The sequence below is a fragment of the Balaenoptera ricei genome, chromosome 13 (assembly GCF_028023285.1).
Source record: "Balaenoptera ricei isolate mBalRic1 chromosome 13, mBalRic1.hap2, whole genome shotgun sequence".
NCBI classification, from domain to species: Eukaryota; Metazoa; Chordata; class Mammalia; order Artiodactyla; family Balaenopteridae; genus Balaenoptera; species Balaenoptera ricei.
In genome coordinates, this window is record NC_082651.1 from 83693320 (window position 1) to 83718809 (window position 25490).

At 38.1% G+C, this 25490-nt stretch overlaps 1 protein-coding gene across 8 annotated transcripts in view; it reads right to left on the reverse strand.

Annotated features, from left to right (window-relative positions):
* Nucleotides 1–6119: 6119 nt before the first annotated feature.
* NCOA1 (nuclear receptor coactivator 1) overlaps nt 6120–25490 on the reverse strand; it is a 268347-nt gene continuing 248976 nt past the window's right edge. For 5 of the 8 annotated variants that reach the window (XM_059893497.1, XM_059893493.1, XM_059893496.1 and 2 more), the window contains 4 exons: nt 23196–23370; nt 17661–17844; nt 12294–12383; nt 6120–8483 (listed from right to left, as the gene is read on the reverse strand). In XM_059893497.1, the coding sequence (XP_059749480.1) occupies nt 8313–8483; nt 12294–12383; nt 17661–17844; nt 23196–23370 (620 nt within the window). In that variant the 3' untranslated portion in view covers nt 6120–8312. Of the gene's footprint in view, nt 8484–8568; nt 8626–12293; nt 12384–17660; nt 17845–23195; nt 23371–25490 lie in introns of all 8 variants that reach the window. The other 3 variants (XM_059893499.1, XM_059893500.1, XM_059893498.1) reach the window with 3 other exon arrangements.

Sequence of the window (25490 nt, forward strand, 5' to 3'; positions counted from 1 at the left end):
TGACTGGAATAGTGCCTGGGAAATAGTAGGTATTAAATGAATACCTGTTGACTGAAAATATATATGTTGTTATTACTATTACATTAAAAACATTCATTCTTTAAAGTAGCTATTGTGCAATGTTTTAAAAGACAAACCCTTAAGTCTAAAGATTCCCAAGACTAACTACAACTTACTTTTTGATGTGGAAAGAGTGACTGAAGTCACCTTTTTATCTGGGGTTAGAAAAATTACATATCAAAGGCTGATTTAAAAACCTAGAACTAGTCCATTATACTAATCTTTCTACTTTCACATACACGTGAAAATGTTCTTAAAAAGCTTTAAAAAAGTTTTCAAGAGAAGGTAGGATGAAATTTTAAAGCCGAGGCTTAGACGTGCATGAGTCTTTAAACAGAGCATTTTCTATGTAGAGCCTTTTTCCCAGCTGGTTTTGATTGAACTTTAAAAGTCTAGCTTACTAAGTAATTATCATTTAAAACACAATTGCTAACATCAGAAGAATGTTAAAAAGAAAAGCTAATTTTAAAAAATTAATACGTATTTTATAAAAGTTTGCAAGTTAAAAAGGACAATGAATAGGAAATATGCAGCCTAAAATTTAGTACAGGCAGGTGTATGCTAAATTACTTTAGATTTGAAAACAAACAAAGCAGAACTGAGCAGGGCTGGCTCTTCAGGTATGAGGAAAATTCCTGGTAGGACATTTGTTCTGTTAGAGGAAGGTCTTCCTGCTCATTGACCTTTCCCATCTGTCTACTTTCCAAGTTAAGTCACTCAGTTTCCAGAGGCACTGGTTTTTTGGTTTTTGTTTTTTTTAAATTTTTATTTATTTATTTTTGGCTGTGTTGGGTCTTCGTTTCTGTGTGAGGGCTTTCTCTAGTTGTGGCAAGCGGGGGCCACTCTTCATCGCGGTGTGCGGGCCTCTCACTATCGCGGCCTCTCTTATTGCGGAGCACAGGCTCCAGTCGCGCAGGCTTAGTAGTTGTGGCTCACGGGCCTAGTTGCTCCGCGGCATGTGGGATCCTCCCAGACCAGGGCTTGAATCCGTGTCCCCTGCATTAGCAGGCAGATTCTCAACCACTGCGCCACCGGGGAAGCCCCGGGAGGCACTGGTTTTAAAGGCCAATTAGAAATTTCACAAAAAGCCATCTTATTCTTGTTCAATTTCATCATGAATCACTTCTCAGTGGCATTATATTGTAGGTAAAAGATTAGTAGGACATTCTATATACTCACTTTGGGAAGGAAAACCAGAAGGGACTGTCTCTCCTGATCTGCCTTTTTCTATTTTCTCATTAAGTGTAGTCAATCCAATCAGCTGATCTTCAGTGGGGAAGTAATTTCTGAGGAAAGTAAAGGGTTTAACAGCAGCATGTATCATCGATAAATATAAAGCTTGAGCATGTAAGTAATGAAGTACTACTTTTGAGTAACTTATATGTGCATTAATTTTCTTAGACATGGTCCTTAACAAAAATGGAAGTAATAAAGATAACTGCTAATGTTCTGTAAATTCTCCAAATATGCAGAGGCTCACATTTCATGAAAAAAAGAAACAATCATCATGATAGAATCATGATCTTGTCTTGAACTCTTGGATACTTTGCAACCTTCCATTAGCTTAACAATCCAGACTCTAGGAAGACAACTCAGCACCTGGTCTATCAGCTAGTTTCCCTTATTTAAAATACTGCTTCTGCATCTATTTCTTCAATCAGCAGTTGAGAGCCTACTATGTGGAAGGCACTGAGGGGGGAAAAAAGAGAGATGTGAACCTCTTCTTTAAGAAGCTTACAATTTGGTGGAGAGAAACATGTACATATAGCCAAGTGCCAAATGGAGGCCCCAACACTGCACAAGGCAGTACAGAAGAGGGGACTAATCTAAGCGTGGGGTCCAGGGAGGGCTTCTTGGAAAGGGCATCTAAACTGAAGCCATGAGAAGAAATAGAGACACAGATGTAGAGAACAAACGTATAGACACCAAAGCGGGAAAGTGGCGGTGGGGGGGTGGTGATGGGATGAATTTGGGAGACTGGGATTGACATGTAGACACTAACATGTATAAAATGGATAACTAATAAGAACCTGCTGTATAAAAAAATAAAATTCAAAAATTCAAAAAAATAAAAATAAATTGAAGCCATGAAGGATGAGTAGTGAGGAGAAACGAGGAACATTACGGGCTGGGGGGAAGAGAATGAATGTGGCAATGGAAGTGGGAACACAGATAGTAAACCCAAGAATAAAGACCAGATCAATGTGGCAGGATCATTTGTTTAGAGAGGGTGTAGAGGGTCATGAAGCTTAAAAGGCAGGTAGATTTCAGATCAACTATAGGCAAGAATTAGTCACCAACAGATTTTGAAGGTTGTGTTTAGAGAGACTTCTCTGATGACCATGTGATGGATGAATGTAAAAGGCATGAAGGTAGTTACTATAATCACCCCCACCATAAAAAGTCTGAAATTCGATCTCTGATCAATAGGCTTAGAAAAGAGAAGACAGCTATGAGGCATTACAAAAGACAACTTTTTGCAATTCGGTAATATGAGTAGGAGGCAGTTGTTGAAAAGGATCACTAACAGAATGATGATACAATTAATTCAGGTAAGGGACAAAGAAGCTGTCTGTGGGGAGATAAGTTGTTTGGTTTGGGGCTTAAGTTTGAGGTGCTGAGTGTGGGGTGGGAGCCATCCACATGGTAATGTTCACCAGTTGGAAATTAGAGACTGGATCTTGAAGAGAGATCTTGGCTAGAAGAGTGGACTTTAGATGCATATAAATGTAAGCAGTACTGGGTTCAAGGGAAAAGATGAAATTGTTCAGGGAGAGTACAGGGACTTGCTTGAGAACTATTACCCTCACACAAATTTAAAATACAAAACAAAAAAATCAGTACTTGAACACATTCAAAATTAGTGCCCAGGTTTTATTTTCAAAATGGAAACCCCTATAAGCTTTTAAGGAACTTGAATTCTAGAGAAAAACTTTTAACTCATCAGGATTCCCAGTCTTTATGTGTCATTGTCTAAGGGTGCTTTTATCTTTAATAGTTGAACTGGGCAGTGGAAACAATGGCAGGTTTCATCACAAAGCCCAAGGATAGACTCTTGGGTCTGGCACTTACCAGCCACCTGACCATTCATCTGAGCTTCAGTTTCAGCATCTGTAAGATGGCACTATTCTAATTGCTTCGTAGGATTCTGAAGATCAAATGACATACTGTACGTGAATGTGCTGTACAAACTAAGAAATTATTAGCACAAGAGTATTAGCCTAGCATATTGCCTGGCAGGGTAGAAATGGAAAGTATTTAACTGATTATAAGAATCTCCATTATTAGGAAGGAGGCAGCTCAGGCAAGTGTCTCTGTACTTCCCACACTTCCTATCACAGCGTCTGTTCTGCAACAGCTCATCAAAAATGGCCTAAGTACTGAAAACTTGGTCTAAGGTTTTTTGTTTTATTCTGTACCTTAGGACCTCTGGGCATTGGAGTGGGAGGAAAACCTGATGAAATAGAGATTATTCCTTTTAACATTTTAATTCTTCTTTTCTCAAGCCAATGTCTCGGGTTTGCTACAAATACCTCTAGACACTGCTTAGTTCTGCTGGTTGCACAAACTACCAAAGTTCTGAGATAAGCACACATGATTAGACCAGAGCTAAACTCCAGCATAAAAGAAAGATTCGTTGTCTGCAAAAGGATCAAGAGTTAGGGAAAAGTGAATGCTTCCGTGATCTGCTCCAAGAAACCAAATTTTTCACCTCACAAAAGGGGTCCTCTGCCAGTCATTTTATACCTGCCCCACAAGGAACCCACATTTTCCAAAGTTCTTTTAAGCTAAGGGGATGACACTGCAGTTTCATGGAGCCCCTCCTTCATTTCCTGTTAAAATGTGCAGGGACAGAATGCCTCTCCCAAAACTGTATCGGGACACCTGCTGACTTCATGCCAAAGCTCACCCTCTTTTAGGCTTCCAAAGGTCAGGCTCTCTGACTGCCTCCAGAGAAGGGGCCAGGTGCTCTCTTCTCAGCCCTTGAGTTCTCAGCCCTCTGTTCAAAGCCTGCTTTTAAAAGTTATTTCACGTAAAAAAGCATTGCCTAAGGTCACACAATGAGATTAAAGTCTGCAGACTCCAAATGAATCCTAAATCCTATAGTCCAGGATAGTCAATCCAGAATTTGGAATTAGAAGAGTTGGTTCCAGTCCCAATTCTACTGAAAGACAGTGCTTGTGTCCTGACCTTTCTCTTTACAACTCTCTCGAAGGACTGCAGAGGATTAAATGAGATAATTGTACCTAAAAGCACCTTAGAAATGTTACAGTGCAAATTTATTTTCCCTGAATTCTAAAAATTATTCTCATCAGCTCCAACAGATTGTGTAAAAGATATAAAAGCCTGCACTTGTGGCTGGTTAGGGCTAGTTATGGAAGAGACCTTAGCTACTGGCTGGCACAATTTCCAAGTGAGGATCCCAACGCCCGTTCATGTCCCTCCTGGAGCCAAAGGCTGATTTAAATTACTTTGCAGCCCACCAGGTAACATAATTCTAATAACATGTTTGAGAACTCAGAACACTGGTTAACAAGTTTAAAAGAGCAGCTCTCTGGGGCTCCTTCTTGCCTCCGGGCCCTCCTTCACACGTGCTAGTCCTCAGAATTCTCAGCCTGCTCTTCTCTGACCTACTTCCTCCCCATCCTGCAAACCTCACTTCAAATGCCATTTCTTCCTCAAGGAAACCTTCTTTCACTCTCCAGACAAGGTCTCACTCACAAAGCAACTTCTAATTCTCCTTTGTATCATTTAATCCAATTGTGATTATAACTATGTAAGTCCCCCCACGTAAATATAAGCCCTGGGAGGGCAGGGTTCACATCTGTCTGAATCCTTCCACATCCTTAGTGCCTTGGATAAAGACAATAAAATGTGTTGAGTGAGGCCAGAGCTTTGTGTTTCTTCAATCTTGTTAAGAGCTCTTGTGGCAATGAATATAAAGTATAAAAAGAAAACTAATTTAGTGCTGGCAGAAAAGGTTCTGGATGGAGGGATGCTTCCTTTGGCAGTTTTCTCCAATAAAAAAAATTTATGGGCCTAATTAAATCATCAAGATCTTTTGCAGAGGTACAGGAATGGTCAAGGATGGAGCTTGCTCTGAATTATTCACTTTATTCAAGTGGAGCAGCTCTTCTGGGAAGAGCAGTTAATGTCAACAAGGAAATAAGCACAACTTCCTTTGTAAACAGACAACTGTCCTTTCTTTTTCTTTGATTCTTAGGGCCCAGGAGACAGTTTCTATGTATGGAAGCTACCCTAGGCAAAACCATAAAGAAGATGAAGTTCTACATCAACCTCACTTTTTCCTCACTTGTTACTATTTGTTTTTCTAATGGCCTTCACACCCCTACCTTAGGATACATTTAAATCAATGTTCAGCCTCACCTAAGAGAAGTATCTTTTTTACCTTATCCTGACTTTTGGAAAAAAGGTTCTGTTCCCCCAAAAGTGTAATTTCAGACAACAGCTACTAAATCTGTGTGTAGTTATGTGTAGGAATGTGTGTGTGATAAACTCCCTCCTTACCCTGGCCGGCCCTACTTGGCCAAGTGTTGGTGGACCTAGTTGCCTTAAAAACACACAAACAAGAAACAGGGCCTAATTTTCATAAAATGCATTGTCAAGAAGGAGCCTCCTCAAGTAAGATTCAACATCTGCATAATAATAATAAATGTTAGTACAAAAACCAATAATTGTGGGAGAGATGTTATCCTGTGGCTAAAAAGTGCTGCCTGGACCAGATCTCCTAGGTCAAGAAACAGTAGGACCAGAGTGTTTAATCATCAGACAAGTGGCCAGAGTTAGAATTTCCTCACAGCCTACTATCACAACTTCATTGGGACCTTCTCAAATTTCACTGGGCTGGTTCTTATTAGGGTGACTTCGAGGAGCTTTGGCTTCAGGGATCCTTTCTTTTATTATCCTTTAATTATAGTTAGTCATTTTGGGTTTTGACAATTCCTGCAGGATGTAGGTTTCATTTCTTCCCTGTAACAGAAGAGGCAACCCATCTATTCAATAGCTGGAAAAGTGAATTTCCTGTGGAATGACAGGAATTACATAGAAGCAAGCAATTTTATTTTCCTCAAATGTAGCAATAATTTTAATCTGTACATACATAAAACAAACAGTGCAATTATAAAACCTTGAAGGTGACATGCATACTTTAAGGTGCAGTTGGGATGGGGGAGGATGTTAGCATCTCCAATTTTCCTTACCACTTTTTTTTTTTTTTTTTTTTAAGTTCCTTATGCAAAAGTACTGAGTCAGGAAACTTCATCTGGAATGCTGAAGTTAAAGGTGAACTTCCTGAAGTCTGCACGTCTAAATATCACAAACAAAACAGAAATGACCTCCTAGAACAGTTTGGGAGGGACTAGCATAATATGGCTGGGCTTTCAAGCTGGGAATGAATTAAATCAGGGATGCATTTTTCTGAAAAACTAAAAGAGAGAATGTTTGTAACTGAGTGTCCTGTTTCTGTTTCATAGTTGCTACCCACTTGAGCCCTTCCATCAATCTTTTTATTCGGTACAGGTTCTGAATAGATGCTGTTCAATGGAGTTACTTGTAACTAGGGGTGGTGAGATGCAGAAAGGAGGACCTGGGAAAATGGCTTCTTCCTTGATGTCTGAGTCCATGCTCCTCTTCCATTGTTAGTTCTTATGGCCTTTTCTCTGCCATGGAAGCAGAGGTAGCTGGTGCACAATGTCAGATGTTGTCATCGTTCACAGGCCCAGGGGTGCAGTAAAGGCGAGTGATGGGGGTCTACCTTTGCTTCTTCCACAATACCTTTCTCAAGCTTTCCTGGCCTTTCAGTGGAACTTCTAGAACTAGAAAGTCAGTTCACTGGGTCCTTGACTCACAGGCCAGGATGAGACAAGATGTGGCAGAGTGACAAGACACAAAGGGAAAATATGGTGTCAATTAGCCTCAGAGCAGGAATAGAGAGATTTATATTTGCACTGATGAAAATTCAAATTCCCAAAGTCAATCTAAAAAAAAAAAAAAAAGATTTTCTTTGAGTATTAATTTTTCTCTGTACAAGTAGCCTGTGCACTTCTGGTGATAATTCCTTGCACTGCTCTCAAGTTAGATGATCCCAGGGACACTCTAGGGCAGTATGCTCTAGCTCATCTGGAACAGCTCTTTCTGGCAGTGGCATTTTGATGTGAAACCCAAAGTAAATCCATACATGGAGTCACAGTTATTAAAATAATGAAATATTACTAGCCAAATGTAACTGCAATTCAATCAATGTTATATTTCACACACAGAAATTTAGAAAAATCAAGAGTATGATAATAAAACCATAAAATTAAACAGAAGGAAATCAATTTCTACAAGAAATCAAATATATTTACAGTGAGATTTAAAGGGAAAAATAAGCTACTTGAATCATAAATTTAATTTTATTTTAAATAACTTTAGCTACCTCAGCTGTTAATACAATAAAAGCAGAAAGAACAGGCTGCCTTTTGTCCAGATTTAATCAGAAAATTGTATCTACAGTAATCGACAAAACTCGCTTCTTTTCCTTCACCCATCTCATCAAAAATTATTGCATTTTCCCCCAAACTGTACTTTTTGGATTCCTCTGTGAATATACTCATTTCGTCCTCTTTCCTGGAGGCATCTTGGTTTAAATCCATCTTTAAAAAAAGGAGAAGGGGTACATATGTGGAGGCAAAATATTCTCTTGAAGCCAACAGATATAGAGTTGCTAGAAGAAGCTGATTGTACACACAAGCTGCCTGGTTGGGAAGGGGAGGGCTGCTGATTTAGAGACACTGTGACAGCCTTTGGTGGATGGGCACAGGCAAAGTCCCACTGGGCCCTTCTTCCTTGGCAGGGTCGGGACTGAGCCAGCGGAGGCGGAGCTTCATCTTCCCCTTGGAACTTGTCATTTTGGTTCTCCTCCAAAAGCCTTCATCCAGATAAGAAGCCAATGACTGATTACAAAAATAAGAATAATTAAATTTGGCTCAAGAGAGAGATTGTCCAACTGTTCTGCCTTGTTATTTTTTCAATATCCAAGGCCTTTACAAAGAAAGAAACAAAAACATCTCTCAATCTCCCAACGAAAGTGAACTTTTTTTTTCTTTTTTTTCTTTTTTTTTTTTTGCTCCAAATGCTACGACCTGAAGAATGGCTGCAGATTGAGATATCAAAAATCTCAGAAAAATATATAATATATTTGTATATCTCTGTATGTCTATTATTTAAATTTCACATTCCTTTAAAAGTGGTTATTCAGTCAGTAGCTGCTGAAGGAGGCTCTTCTGCTGGGCCTGGGGGGTCTGTGGTCCTGCCGTGGGTTTTTGAGTTCCCAGTGGACCAGGCTGGTTCAGGTAAGGGTCCCCGCCTACCAGATTCACTGTACACTGGACGTCAGCAAACACCTGAACCTGTTGCACCTGCTGGAACACAAATAAAAGATGTGTTTAGACAGAAGGGTCTGCCCCCCCGGCTTATGAGTGGGTACTACTTGAAGTGGAAACTCACTAGAGCATTCCTCTAGTCTGTAGTCACCACAGAGAAGAACTCTTCTGTCTTCTTGTCCTACAAAAAGAAAATCGCTGCACTCATTTTGCTCAGGGTTCTGGAAAGTTCACACTTTAAAAATAAAATCAAAGTTGGAATGGTCAAGCCTCCTACAGGGTTGCCATCAATACTGAAAATGAGCATCATTGCTAATATTGCCAAGATTGGGAAAAGCCCAGTTTCAGTCTGGGTATCCAGTGGTGGGTTTAAAAAATAGGTATATTATTTGGAAAACTGGTTATAAAAGCATTCTATGGATGACTTTAATACGATAAAAAAATCTTTATGATGTTAGAAAATTAAGGGCTTTAACCCAGTATTAGCAAAATAAAAACCACCACAGCTCAGTAAATAGGACATCAGTATTACTAAAATTAATGTCCAGAAGATTTGTGTAGTATCTAAATATACTATTACATAGCTCCTTTACATATTGCCTTTAGAATTACAGCAAAATATTAGAACAAATAAAAATTTTATATTTAACTTATTTTTCCTGATAGACAATCCATTTAAACACATGAGCTAAAAATAACTGTAAACTACTAGCTGAGAACAGTGTGAATTTTCCCTTTAACTACTTTCAGTAATAATACATGTATTCCTTTAAAAAGTCTAAGGTTACACAGTTTTAACATTTTCTATCAGGAAAACAAAGCCAGAAGTTAGTCTTCAACAATCAGCCTTATTAAAAAGTCATCTGTAGAACTGATTAGGCCAATATCACACTTGTGAATGTTCCAGACCAAGAATGGAGATGCTTTCTAAGGTATCCAAGTGCATCTATCTAACTGTCTCAGCGTTTGGCAAACTTGTGCCTCATGTTTAATAGATTCATGAAGTATTTTAGATTAGTGATAGATTTTTTTGTTCATCCCTAAATTCATGCCAATTACACTCAGTGTTTCTGAAAACTTTTCTATCCTAATTGAATAAAAGTTGTTTTCCATCAACCTTAATTGGCCAATTGTCAAATGTCCCGACCATCCAATTTCTCCATCAGTCTAACCCCTGATGTTTTCTCCTCACGATGCACCTACACCTCCACTCTACTCTGTCGGATAAGGCAGACAGTTCTTGAGCTGAGCTTTTTTAGTGTCTGATGAATTAAACCTTTATTTAGATTAGTATCGTTTCTTTCCTCACCCTCTCTCTCATCCCCCTCTTTCCCCCAGTTTCCCAAATTTTGCTTCTTGTCCCCATAGGTTCCCATTTGTTTTCTTCTTCTTTTGGGCTCTTCCTTATGTACATAACATACACCAGCTCTCTCTCTGAGTCTATTCTCCAGCTGCCTCTGTGCCCTCCACCCACCTTTGTTCTCTATAGCTTCTCATTCCTACTCTTTTCCTTCTAGAGCTCCAACCCTGGCCTTCTCTCTCTCTATGTCAACAATCCCCCTACCAGCCTTCTTCCGCCTTCTCTATTCTCTGTGTTCTTTTCCTGTTCTCTCCTCTTCCCCATCCCAGCTCTCCAAATGCAGCTAGCCCTCTATCCTCCCCTACTCCTTCTCTCCTTGTTCTTTTCCGTCTCCTTTTCTGTACATCTGTTTCTATATTTCTATCTAACTCACTCCCCAGCTTCTGTCTGGCAAATACAAAAACATTAGAGCAAATAGAGATTTCATGATGGGCTACCACAGAAAGAAGATTCTGCCACTGAAACTTAACGTGAGCACAAACTATATAGTGCATTTAGGCAATGACTGATTTTTTAAAAAATTAACATAAAATTTCATGTTTATATGTTTCAACATATGAAATACTGGGGCAGAGCATAAGGTGTTTGTGCCCCCAAACACTTAAAAATTTTTTGATAAACGCATGATAAAACAAACTGTAGAGAAAATTCTGCTGCTTTAAAAAGAATGCTTTATTAAAAAAGATACCAAACTCCAAAAATTACACATTTCAGCCTTTTTGAATTATTACTTAAAAACATGGTGACTTAGACCAGACCTCAAAGGACTTCTGATATTGCTATATCTTCACAGACAGGCAAAGCAACACAAAAACAAAATTTATGATTTGCCCAATGAGAAGAGTGATGTGAGAGTTGAGTCCCAACCTCTTAAGATTTTCCAGCATAGTTTTTACTTCAATTCACGTACTATCCCAGGACTCAGGAACTTTAAAACTTAGTTGTTTTGTCTTAAGTATATGTCTCTGTAAGTATGAAACTTTTAAAAACTTCTAGTGAATAAAGACTTCATTTCCCCCAGCACAAAAGCCTCTCTTCACCCTCACAGGACTCAGATCCTATTTCCTGATGCTCCAACTATGCACATAGTTTCCTAACTGGCTTTCCTCTTTCTGAGCTGGCTGTCCAGTGCTCTTCCTTTTCCCTCTTCCCCCCTCAAGATGAAGCTTAAACTAGCACTTTTCTCACTGTTCCCCTTCAGGGATGATGCTTCATTTGTAGGACTGAATCCAAATTCATTAGAGTTTAATATTCGAGGCCCCTGGAAATTTGACCCAATCTACTTTACTAATTTTAATTCTTGTGAATTCTTATAACAAACCCTTTATGCTCAGTGGATTTGGCTTCCCAGGACTATGCTGATATTACTGTTACCCTGCCTCTGTGCCCTCTAACTTCCAATCCCCTGGACTTCCAAGCTCACCCACTTCCTCAGCCTCCAAAAACCACAGTACCTTTCTCCTTCACTTGCCTCCTTCAAGGCCCAGTTCAGTCCTATCTCCTACATAAATGCTCTCTGACAACCTCAGGAACTTCTTCTTTCTTTTAGTGCTTATGGCTCTTGTTACTTGTAATAAATTTGAGTTTGCCTTCTTTGGTTATGTAATAATTTATGTGCATTTGTCCGTATGTTTTATCTTTCGACAGGCCCTAAGTGGTATGGCAGAAAAAGCATAAACTTTGGTGTTAGAAAGACCTGGGTTTGAACCTCAGCTCTGCCACTTTCTAGTTTGTGAATTGTATATGTAGTTAAATCGCCTCAGGTTCTGTTTCTTCATCTGTGAAAAAAAAGGAAAACTAACTCCTTCATAGGGTTACAGTGATGTTTACATGAGATAAAGCAGACAGTGCCTAACACAGTGCCTGGCAAATCATAAGCATTCCACAAATGAAGCTTCCTTTCCTCACTTCTCCCCCTAAGGTGCTCTTTGTTCACCTAAAGAGCAAACATGTCTCATGTTTCTTTGTATCTCCACCTTTGCATAAGGCCTGTGTTTTTTAAAAAATATCTTAATTTATGCTAATATAGGAAAGTGGCCACCCTTGTTATTTGTATTGTTTTGAAACAAACTTCTAAAAGGAGGCAGAGTACACAGTAGGCATTCTGTTTTGTCTGAATTTATTGAACTCTTTTGAGGTATTCTGATTACACATTAGTCTTAGCACTGTGTTTATTTACAAATAGCAATTAGTGGTCAACATTTGTGATCCCTTATCCTGTCTAAACATTGGATTAACCTTTCTGAAAGCTTATCTCATTTAACCCTCTCATAATCCTCTATGCAGGTATCTCGTTAGTTCTGTTGGTTATACAGCGGCTCAGGGAAGTTCCCTAACATGCCCAGGATGACACAGCTAAGAAGAGCAGAGCCAGGACTCACAACCAGGTCTGACTCTCAAGGTCAGGCTCTTAACCGCGATGCTACACAGAGTTTCCTGTGTATCTAGAGAAAACTTGACAGCTCTGGGCTTAGAGTTTTCTTACTGACCTGGGTTCCATCTGCTTCTGTTTTGAGAAGGTCCGTGGATGAGAGCTGGTTGCAGTAGAGGCCTGTGTGTCTCAGTGCTGGATCATTTATCTGTTAAAGATATAAGTACAAGACCAAATTACAAGCTAGTTGTTTACATTGAAGACCAAATTCCTCAATGAAAAACAATCTCACTGACAGAAAAGTAATAGGAGGAGAGCAGAAATAACAAGCTTAGAAATTTACTGTGCTGTTAGAAGTCAGGACAGTGGTTCCCTTTGTAGAAGTAGACAGACATGCAAGGGAGTGTGGGGAGAACATTTGGGGTCTGGCTGGTAATGTTCTGTTTCTCGATCTAGGTGACAGTTAAAAAGATGTGTTCAGTTTGCGAAAATTCACCTAGTTGTCTACTTTTCTGTATATCCTTATAGATGATACTTCAATAAAAAGTTAATTCAACACTCGTGAAAGTTAATTAGCAAAAGACTTCCACTTCCAGTCAAGATTCAGTAACAGGGATCAGATTTATCCTCTGCCTGAATCAACTAAAAATTTGGACAAAATATATGAAATGAACACACTCAAGACCTTGGACAAAGGCAATGAAGGGGAAAGTTGCCCCTAAGGGTTGGGAAACAATTGAGGTGAGTCCTACCACTACCCCAGTCTACTGCCTAGAGAGAATTTCCAGGCTGCAGCGTGAGGACAGGGGACCAGACAGCGCCTGGAAGTCTCCCTGAATTGAGAGTATAGAGCTAGAATTCACAGGGCAGAATATCAGGAGAGAACAACACAGAGAGTAGCAGCTTAGTATTGATTAGCTAGCTAATGGATGTTACGGAACTACCCAAAGCAAAGATTCACCTGAAAAGATTTACATGGAATAATTCCCAAAGGTCACACAGAGCTGGGAACAGGTCCTGATCCCACCAGCCAGAGTGGAAAACATCATAATTCAGGTAGTGTACTAGAATGGTTTTGCTTTAGTAGTAGGGTAAAATTAGCCCTATACCAAATACTGCTCTGGTCCCACTAAACAAAAAAGCAAGACCTGAAAAAAATCAAACTGTTTATTTCCAAGTAATTTAAGCATTTCCCAAAACAAATCTCAATATTTATAGGAACATAAACAAGGTAAAATTCACATGTCTGGGATCCAATAAAAAATTACCAGGTATGCAAAGTAGCAGACTCTGACATAAATTGTACCAATGTTTTCTTAGGTCAGTCTCCCAAGGCAATAGAAATAAAAGCAAAAATAAACCAATGGGAACTAGTCAAACTTATAAGCTTTTGCACAGCAAAGGAAACCAAAAACAAAACGAAAAGACAACCTACAGACTGGGAGAAAATATTTGCAAAAGATGTGACTGACAAGGGATTAATTTCCAAAATATACAAATAGCTCATACAATTCAACAACAAAGAAACAAACAACCCAATCGAAAAATGGGCAGAAGACCTAAATAGACATTTCTCCAAAGAAGACACACAGATGGCCAACAGGCACATGAAAAGATGCTCATCATCGCTAATTATAAGAAAAATGCAAACCCAAACTATGACTTACAATGAGGTACCACTTCACACCAGTCAGAATGGCCATCATTAAAAAGTCTACAAACAACAAATGCTGGAGAAGGTGTGGAGAAAAGGGAACCCTCTTACACTGCTGGTGGGAATGTAAATTGGTGCAGCCACTATGGAGATAGTATGGAGGTTCCTCAAAAAACTAAAACTAGCGTTGCCATATCCAGCAATCCCACTCCTGGGCATATACCCCGACAAAACTATAATTTGTAAAGATACATGCAGCCCTATGTTCACAGCACCACTATTTACAATAGCCAAGACATGGAAACAACCTAAATGTCCATCAACAGATAAATGGATAAAGAAGATGTGGTATATATATACAATGGAATATTACTCAGCCATTAAAAAGAATGAAATAATGCCATTTGCAGCAACATGGATGGACTTAGAGATTATCATACTAAGCGAAGTCAGTCAGAAAGAGAAAGACAAATACCATATGATATCACTTATATGTGGAATCTAAAATATGACACAAATGAACATATCTGCGAAACAAAAACAGACTCACAGACATAGACAACAGACTTGTGGTTGCCATGGGGGCGAGGGGGTAGGGTAAGGAAGGATTGGGAGTTTGGGATTAGCAGATGCAAACTATTATACATAGGATGGATAAACAATAAGGTCCTACTGTACAGCACAGGGAACTATATTAAACATCCTGTGATAAACCATAATGGAAAAGAATATTAAAAAAGAATGTATATATAAGTATAACTGAATCACTTTGCTGTAAAGCAGAAATTAACACAACATTGGAATCAATGCTGCTTCAATAAAATTTTTTTAAAATAAAATAAAAGAACAAAGTAGCAGAAAAATATGATCCATAATTAAGTGAAAAATCAATTAATTGAAGCCAATCCTAAAATGATGCAGATGCTAGAAGTGACAAGCAAGAATATTAAGACAGTTATTATAATAACCATATTCCACATATTCAAGAAGACAGAGGAAAGACTGAACATGTTAGAGATATGGAAGATATAAAAAGGGTCCAAAGTGAATTTCTAGAGATGAAAATAGCAATGTCTGAGATAAAAAATACACTAGATAAAACATTCAGATATTGCAAAAGAAAAGAACTGTGAATCTGAAGCTATAGCAATAAAAACTATCCAAAATGAAACACACAGAGAAAAAAATGACTGACCTCATACCCCCTTAAAAAACTCCAAACCCAGAAAATCAGTGAACTGTAGGATAACTCAAATGGCCTATGATATGTGTAATTAGAGTCTCTGAAGGAAGGAGGGGGTTGGTGACAGAAAAAATATCTGAAGAAATAATGGCCAATACTTTTCCAAATTTGATGCAAATTATACACCTGTGAATCAAGAGGCTTACTGAACCCCAAGCACAAGAACCATGAAGAAAATCACACTAAGGCATATCATAATCAAACTGCCTAAAACCAGTGATAAAGAGAGTAATGTTAGAAGCAGCCAGAGGAACAAAGATAAAATGACAGCAGATATCTCATCAGAAATACAGTGGAGCAATGTCTTTAAAGTACTGAAAGCTAAAACTACCAACCTAGAATTCAGAGAAAAGACCTTTCAAAGATGATGGTGAAACAAAAACTTTTTCAGACATACAAAAGCTGAAAGAATTCATCACTAGCAGACGTGCACTATAAAAAATGAAGACCTTCAGGAAGAAGGAGAATGATACTAGATGGAAATTTGGATCTACACCAAGGAATGAAGAACACTGGAAATAACTATGTGTGAAATATAAAAACTACTTATTTAAACTTTAAAAAATATTATTGACTGTTTAAAGTAAAAAAAGTAAAGTAAAAAAGTACTAACAACATATTGTGGGGTATATAACATATGTAGATATGATATGTATGTACAACAATAGCACAGGAGGGGAGAAATAGAAATAAACCATTGTGAGATTTTTATATTTATATGAGGTGATATAATAGCATCTGAAGGTAGATGGCAACAAAGATGTATATACTATAAACTCTAAAGCACCAGTAAAACAGCAAGAGTTATTTATAGCTAATAAACCAACAAAGGAGATAAAATGAATTAAAATATTCAATTAAACCAAAAAAGGCAAGATGAGACAAAGAGAAAATAAATGAGAGATTTAAATCTTCAATAGCAATATCAATAATCACATTAAATGTAAATGGGCTAGCCACTCCAATTGAAAGGCAGAGATTGTCAAACTGAATAAAAAAGCAAGACCCAACTATATAAGAAATACATTTTAAATGTAATATTCTTTTTACCTAATTCATTTTATTTTTTATTATTCTGTCTTAATATACTGGAGATAGTGAATAATTCTAATAACTGAAATACGACAAGATAACAACAAGGACAAGAAACAATCCTATTTAGTTCTTTTATTTTGCTATAAGATATCACTAAGTTGTTGGGGTTTTTTTTTAAAATAAAGTTCTATTTTTTAAAAAAAATTAATTAAGTAATTTTATTTTTGGCTGCGTTGGGTTTTCGTTGCTGCGCGTGGGCTTTCCCTAGTTGCTGCGAGTGGGGGCTACTCTTTGTTGCAGTGCGCAGACTTCTCATTGCAGTGGCTTCTCTTGTTGTGGAGCACAGGCTCTAGGCACACGGGCTTCAGTAGTTGTGGCACACAGGCTCTAGAACACAGGCTCAGTAGTTGTGGTGCATGGGCTTAGTTGCTCCGCGATATGTGGGATCTTCCCAGAGTAGGGCTCGAACCCGTGTCCCCTGCGTTGGCAGGCAGATTCTTAACCACTGCACCACCAGGGAAGTTCCTAAGTTGTTGTTTTTTTCCCTGCTAACTTCGTTAGGCTAATACCTGGTGAATGGGGACTTTTCTTTTTTTTTAAAATTCATATCAAAAAGGAATTCTATAGAAAAGGTAATCAGTGTTTACATGTTTTTTAAGACTTGCTATACATTATGGCTATATGGTCATAGCTGAGTCACCATAGTCTACTTTGTGGTTGATGATAGAATAGTAACTACAGGGAGTTACCCAAAGATTTTTTTAAATATCACTTCGAATTTAGTCATTCTTTCCTTAAAAATCTTTAGGAGGCTCCAAGATAAACTAAACATTTAGGTGGCCTGCAACACCCCCTAAAAAGCTTACCACATAAATTCTGCTCTAAATATAATATAAACATCCCCTTAACATTCATTAGGCTTTTCAACATCTATTCCTGTCCAGGTCATGCTGTGCTAACCAGTCTTGAATATTCTTTTCTATCTCTTTCTTCAGGCAAATTTCCCATGAAGACTTTCCTAATCAGACCCTTTTTCTTTTAAACCCTCCGTAGTTAACTGTATATACCCCTAATCTGACAGAAATATATGTACAGTCCTATAGGGTCCATCTCTTACACAGCTGTTCTGTCCTATTATTCAACTAATCCTTTGTTCATGTTGTGTCTCCCCAACTTGTTAATATAATTGCCCACAGAGCTACCTTTGTATATAGTAAGTACTGAGTTTGTTGAACTGAAAGGGAGAAATGAAGAAAATGTGTTCAAAATATAAAGGGGTAAGTTCCAAGTCAATGTATTATATGTATCATTTTTATAATAAATCTAAAACACTAAAATCTCATGAGACTAAAATCTTACAAGGTCTGTCAAAATTTCCATTGTATATCTTAATAAATAGTAATTATCAAAAGATAGTGGGAAAGAAAAAGAAGTGTGGTTATTTTTGACAGGTAACTGAACATTCCTGATTTCCTTGGAATAATGAATTGCAGTGTGGTGTGATGTAGAGCACTATGTGTGTGTGTAGCAAGTGTGCCAGTTGTGCCACTTACCTGCTCAGGGCACACAGTATTCATGCCTGGCATCTGCAAAGAGCTCATCTGCATCTGGCCCATCATTGGGTTCATGTTCTGAACATTTGTGTTTCCACCTGCCATGGACACGGTGATGCTCATATTGTTGTACACTCCTGGCTGTGCAGGCGTGGGCTGGTTCTGGACAGCTTGACTGAACACACTGTTAACTCAAAAACAATCTCAATTACATCCACTGATCGTGAACATGGGGATAACGTGACTGGACTCTTTTTCTAAATTATTAGATGGAATTCCAAAGAAAATATTTTATATTCCTAAGTTATGTGTAAGATTTTATCTTATTATAATATATAAGAACTAAGTATCATTCAGATGCACTTTGAACTCTGCCCAAGGGGTTTAATAACTAAAAAGACCTCATTTTAAGTCATAATTATCTGGCTTAGTATCAGAGTTGTTAAACTTCAATTATTCAAATAACTAAGAAAGGAAGTTTTCCACATAAGTAAATCTTCCAGATAACTGAAGTTTACCCATTTAAACAACAAAATCATTCTAAAATTTATTACACTATTTTATCTTCTTAAACAGAGAATATCCTATTTAAGCAAAGTACCTGGCATATATATCAATCTTCAATAAATGTTCATTGAATAAATTAACAAAGGAATGAATGATTCAAAGGTAGCACTCTTATATTGTGATTGCTTGTATATCCTCTTAGACTTAACACCTGGGGGGAGTGATGATATTCTGTTCCATTTATTCCTTGTCTCTACTAATAAATGACATACAGCAGCAGGCACTCAGTAAATATCTGATGAATGAATGAATTGTGGACATGGATTATTACTCAGTGCTGTCAACTGATGAGGTTCAGTTGCTTTTGTTGATAGATTTTACTGTATGTATACCCATGTTTTTTGAAGTGTAGTCCAGAGACCATCTGCAAGAGAATTCCCTGGTATTCATTGAAAATTGAGACTCTCAGGCCTTACCCCAGCCCTAGTGAATCATATTTTCTGGGGGTGGGTATGGAAAGCTGCATTTCTAACTACTTATGCACATTAAAATCCGAGAGCCTTTATTCAGTGTCCTACCGCTTGCTGTCACTTCTCAAGGATTCAGCTTCTGGCCGCTTTCAATATGCTATAAACTAAGAGGAAACCAAGAAGTATATAACAGATATTTTTATTTGGAAAATGTAATATTTTTGAAGACTTCAAAGGTTTTCTCAGGCCTGAAGATAGCTTCATGTCTTTTCTAGGAAGCAAAATGCAATGCCAATTATGGTTTTCAGAGGACTTGTTTTAGACTTCCTTCTTCACCACCAAGGTCTGGACTGTGGTTACCCCAAGGACCTCAAATGTTAAACCAGTTTCTATTAGTAGATAGAATAGTATGGAATAAACTCCAAGTAAATACAATTTGAAACTTTATATCTGAACCCCCCAGATTCTAAGTGATACAGATATACACATCTAAAGGAAAATAATATGAACTATGTCTTTGGTAAGTTCCAAAAAAAAAACACCAAATGTTTTGTGATTATCTATCAATTTTTAAACAATAAGCTGCTGGTAAAATTCCACCTATTTTAATGTTTATTCTGAAGAATTTGATTTCAAAAATTATTTATCCCATCAATGGCTTATCTATTCCTTGCTTGCTCTTGGGAGGTAAGCAGGATGTACTAACATTTACAGCTTCTGGTAAGTTAAGGTAATCATACTGAAATTAACAGGCTGAGAAACAGCCTATTCATCATGTCTGAAGAAAAGTAGCAAATTTTCCCCAAGTAATTATAAAACACAAATGCTCAAAGAAAATTATATGCCTAGGAAATGGTCAATAATGCATCTGTGGACCATTAATGTCTGTACAGTGTGTATGCTTGTCAGACAGTGTCCCCACAGCTAAAGATGAGGAAAAAAACCATTAGTCTACTGCCCAGTTTCTAATGAGAACATTTCTGCCTTAGACAGTGCTCATTTGTCAACTGATACATAAATCACCACTGTGGAGGCGCAGGGCTATGTAAGTTAATGCATGCAGCAGCTTCAAGGACTGCAATGATGTCATACTTAGTGAAAAAAGTTTAGGATTTAATTTCTTTTCAAATTATATTTGGGACTGTATATTAGCCTAAGTTCTTTCAAACTACTCCTGCCAATAGTTCCATTTTAGTTTCTTCCCTCATGGGAAGAAGATCAAGCCCTTCTGCAGCATCAATCACTGTTCCAGGTCCTGGAATAGACTGTGGGGTTCACTGGCACCTTAGGCCCAATGCATGAAGGACCCCTTCCTCACACTTTCCTGGACCCCTCCCTCACCTGCTTTCCTGATTGGCCTCATGGCAGTTATCACAGTTTCCTTACACTAGCACCAGGTATTTGGTAGCCCTTAAATCATGGGGGGAAAAGGGAAAGATGACAACTTTGGCCTAAAGTAGGTTCCATAGATATTACAGGTATTAACAAGCAAGGAGGAGTCCCTGGTCAAATAAGTCTCAGAAACAAAGGGTTAAACCACAGACCTCTGCCTTTAAAATGCTAATAAGCCCTGGGATTCTCCTTTGTGACTAGAGTTACACAGAAACACTGTCCAGTTCCTGGACAAATAAGTTTGTTTAACCCTTTATTTCTCTTGCTACCAAAGAGATAATGAAAAAGAATCACATTACACTGTCTCTGAGCTCTATTACATCATTCTGCTTAATGAGTCTTTGTTTCATGTTTTACTTCTCTCCGATCTACTCCTGTCACTAACTACACTCTAGGTAAGTTGACAACAGGGGCTGTTTTCCCCAGTTCCTTGTGGTATCTCGCACTGTGCAAAAGAGACAGTGAGTGATCACAAACTATATGCTGCCTGTGTTGACTAATAAACTTTTATCCATGAACCAAATAAGCAAGTGTAAATGTTTGAAGAGTTGGTGATAACTATTTTCTTTCTCAAATGATTTGGGAAAGTCAAAAGTTCATAGAAACTGCTAAAGTACAACAAAAACTCAAGTCCATATTTGAATCTGCATCCAAAAAACGACTTAGGTAGGAATAGGGAATCTCTACACTCATTTGTTCAACAGACGTATATTAAGTGCTTACTTGTTCTAAAGGATGGACATATACAAGTAAACAAAAAGTCCTTGCTCTTCTGAGGCTTATATTCTAGTTGGAGGAGACAGACCATAAATAGACTAACACACACTATGTCAGATGTTAAGCATGATAAAGAGAAATAAAGAAGGGAAAGGAGGGACCAAGAGGCGGGAAATGCTGTTTAGAAATGATGGTCAGGGAAGTTTAATATGGTGACATTCAATATCTATGTCTAATAAAGTGACATTTTTTAAGAAGAGACTTAAGTATGAGAGAGAAATCCATGTGGCTACTGAGAGAAGAACGTTCCAGCAGAGGGATTTAAAAATGCAAAGGCCCTGAGTTTGCAATGTACTTGGCACATCTGAGGAACAGAGGAATAAACAGAAGCCAGTACGGCAGAATGAGTGATGAGAATAGCAGATGAGGTCAGAGAGGTATCCTGGAGCAAGATTATGTAGGGCATCAGAGGCCCTATATTGTATTTTGAATAAGTTGGAGTGTTTTGAGTAAAGGGCTGATATCTTGCCTCATGTTTTAAAAGCATCACTCTGGCTACCATGTGGAGACTAAACTGTAGTGGAGCAAGGGTGGAAGCAGGAAGACAGGAGGCCACTGCAGTGGTCTAGGAAAAGGATGATGCTGGCTTGCACTAAAGTGTACAAGTGGGACAGTAAGGAGTGAGAGCTGCTAAGAAGCTGATGTGATTTGCTGATGGATGTTTGATGTGGGATGTGAGAGAAAGAGAAAAGATTTTCTTCTGAATAACTGGAAGAATAGAGTTGTTTATTGAGATGTGAAAAAAGTATGAGACGAGCAGGTTTGGGGAAGAATATCACTTTAGTTTTTGTCATGTTAAGTTTGAGATGCCTATTAGACTTCTAAGTAGAGATGTCCATTAGGCTGTGGTATATACAGTATGGTGTTCAGGGGAGAAGTCTGGGCTAGAGACTTAAATTTAGGAGTCATAACCATAGGGATAGGCATTTATATCAGTAAGACTGAATGATGTAACTAAGGGAGCAAGCAGATATGGGGAAGAGGTCCTAGAATGAGCTCTGAGGCCCTAAAGTGGAGGTCACGGAGATGAGGAAGATCCAGCAGAGGAGACTGAGGGTTAGGAAGAGAGTCACCTTTCTCAGGAGAGAAAGTTGTTCCAGAAACCAAACGAAGACAGAGCTCCAAGAAAGAGTACATGCTCAAATATGTCAAGTGCTATCAATGCTCATTGCATTTGGCACTGTAAAGGACATTAAGGACCTTGATAAGAATACTTTTGGTGGAATGGTAGGGATGAAAGCCTGACAGATTCAATAAGAAATGGAAGGAGAGGAAGGGATTTAACTGTGAAGGGGAGCAGATCTGTCAGCATGACTGTTTTTTTTTTCTCAAGGTACATTCAGATGCTTAGGTGTAGGTATGGAGCGAGAGTTTAGTTGGATTTCATTAGGGAGCATTTTGCTAGGCATAAGTGCAACAGAGGGAGAGGTGGGCAAGGGAGCTGAGAGTGCCTGTAAGGGAGTAATTATAAGGATGGACCATGGAATCTAAAGTGAGTTTAGGAAGCTGGGATTAGAACACAGTAGAAGACTAAGTTCTTGCACATCACATAGACTGTTCCATTTCTACCTAGTTTACATCAGTCCTCACTGAGAGCTGCACAGTTCTCTAACAGGAAGATTTCCTCTCTTACCTTTCAATGAACTTTAAGAGAATATGGTCTTAAGTTTTCAACTTTAACTACCTTACTTATTATGTTGTCAGATCAAACTGCTTCCCTGTCATTAGAACCAAGACACAACCAAATTAAAACCTTCATAAAGCTCAAGTGATGTGTGAAAAGTTCAGCAGCCACGATTTGGGGGGAAAAATGACTTTAGTAAGATAATTCTCAGTAAAATGGGTAAAATAAGGCCACTGAAAATCTAGAGATTCAAAAAGCTAGGTAGGGTAGAATGACCTTAGAAGACTTAAAAACCTTTGCTGTTGCTATGAAATCCTTCAAACATACTGAGAAGAGTGAAACCGTGTGCCCACTATTCAGCTCTATTGAATTCTAACATTTTGCCATTCTTGCTTTAGATTTTTAAGATTTTTAAGTGTTTTTATAAAGAATGATTTTTTAAAAAGTACTCATTCCTATATCTGTCCCAGCGAAGCTCTGTTACTCATAGGAGTCGATCATATTCTTCAGGTGCGCTGGGAGTGGGATGAAAAGGTTGGGGGCCACTATACTACTTTTCTGTACTGTAAACACACAAATTTGCCTTAAAATTGACTTGAAACTTAAAGGACTTAAAAATCGCTATTTGCTGGTAACATAAAATTCAGTTCCTTGAATTTGCGAATGGATAGTAGCTAATAATCTTCTATTTGGATGGTGAAGCCGTATTTGTTCTTATGTGCTGCAGAGTATCAGGGATGCTCATATATAAAAATGCCCCCTTACTTGTTGTTTCCCATTGCTCCTTGCTGCCAGGCCTTCATGTCTGGTGACTGGTAGCCAGAAGTGGGCGGAGTCTGCTGGAGCAGAGAGCTCTGAGGAGGAGGGATTGGCATCGGCACCATGGAGCTCCCAGGGCTTAGAGATGGAGAAAAGTTGGCCTCACCTTGGGGAACCATTCCTACAAATCGACACAAATTAATTTATGTGAATACACTATACATTTATTAACCCCATAAAAGAAAAAAAAAACCCCAGAAGGATCTGTCATAATATAGTTAGAAACAGCCTATTCAACAGAGTAGGAAAAATTTCAGTTCCTTAAAAACAAAACAGGAAATTTCAGTATAAACAGATAGATAAATAAACATATAAAAGAGATTTGGAAGAACGTTTCCATTCACTAAGATATTGATTTGGGTACCATGATTATGTATGATTTTCTTTTCTGTTCTTTTCTGACTACATGAATTTTTAAGTGTAAAAAACAAATATGAGCACACATGACAGATTACTTGTGTAACAAAAGTAAGTTGAGAAGGATACACGATGACAGATGTTCACTATGTAAAAAACAAATATGAGCACACATGACAGATTACTTGTGTAATAAAAATAAGTTGAAAAGGATACACGATGACAGATGTTCACTAAACTTGTGATAAACATTTCATGATGTATGAAGTAAGTCAAATCATTATGCTGTATACCTTAAACTCATACAGTGCTGTATGTCATTTATATCTCAGTAGAACGAGAAGAAAAAAATAAGTCACGGGGATGTAATGTATAGCACAGTGACTATAGTTAATAATATCATACTGCATATTTGAAAGTAGCTAGGAGAGTGGATCTTGAAAGTTCTCATCATGAGAAAAAAAAATTGTAACTATGTACAGTAGTAGATGGTAATTGGACTTACTGTGGTGATCATTTTATAATATATACAAATATCAAATCATCATGTTATACACCTGAAACTAATATAATATTATGTCAAGTATGCATTAATAAAAATAATTTTAAAAAAATAAGTTGAAGAGGAAAAAGGTAAGAAAAACCCATGCATGAAATGAAAAGTGAGAAAGTATTGTCAGCCGCTCCTCCTCAGTTGTCTTTATGGGCCCTGCTTCCCTTCCCTGCCTTTTTTTTAAGCTTTACTGATATGTAATCTATATAGCATCAAATTCACCCACTGAACTGCGCAAGTCAATGATTTTTAGTAAATTTATAGAGTTGTGCAACCAGTACCACAATCCAGTTTAGACATTTTCATCATATCTCAAATTCCCTTGTGTTTGTTTGCAGTCAATTCCCACTCCCACCTCTAGCTTCAGGCAACCATTGATCTGCTTTCTGTCCCTACAGATTTGCCTTCTATTGGAAACTTCATATAAATGTAATCATGTGAGGTCTTTTGTATCTGGTGTCTTTTTCTCAGCATAATGTTGAGTGAAACATTACGCTGAGGTAGCATTTATCAGTAGTTTGTTCCTTTTTATTCAGGATAGTGCTTATTAGTAACCATTGATATAACTGTGTTGAAAATCAACTGACCATAAAAGTAAGGGTTTATATCTGGACTTTTTATTCTGTTGCAGTGATCTGTATGTCTATACTTGTACTAATACTATACTGTCTTGATTGCTGTACCTTTATGATAATTTTTGAAACTGGTAGTCAACCAACTTTATTCTTTTTTTTTAATAAATTTATTTATTTATTTATTTTTATTTTTAGCTGTGTTGGGTCTTCGTAGTTGTGCTCAGGCTTTCTCTAGTTGTGGCGAGTGGGGACTACTCTTTGTTGCGGTGCATGGGCTTCTCATTGTGGTCGCTTCTCTTATTGCGGAGCACGGGCTCTAAGTGCACGGGCTTCAGTAGTTGTGGCTCACGGGCTCTAGAGTGCAGGCTCAGTAGTTGTGGTGCACAGGCTTAGCTGCTCCGCGGCATGTGGGATCTTCCCAGACCAGGGATCGAACCAGTGTCCCCTGCATTGGCAGGCGGATTCTTAACCACTGCGCCACCAGGGAAGTCCTCCAACTTTATTCTTAATTTGCAAAACTGTCTTGGCTACTCTAGGTCCTTTGCATTTCCATATAAATTGTAGGAGAAGCTTGTCAATTTCTCCCAAAAGCATGTTGATATTTAGATATGGATTGTGTAACTATAAGATCAATTTGGAGTAAATTACTACCTTTTCAGTCTTTTTCTCTCTGATTTCATTTTGTATAGTTTCCATTGTTATATCTTCAAGTTCACTAACTTTTCTTTTATAATGTCTAATCTGCTGCTTATCCCG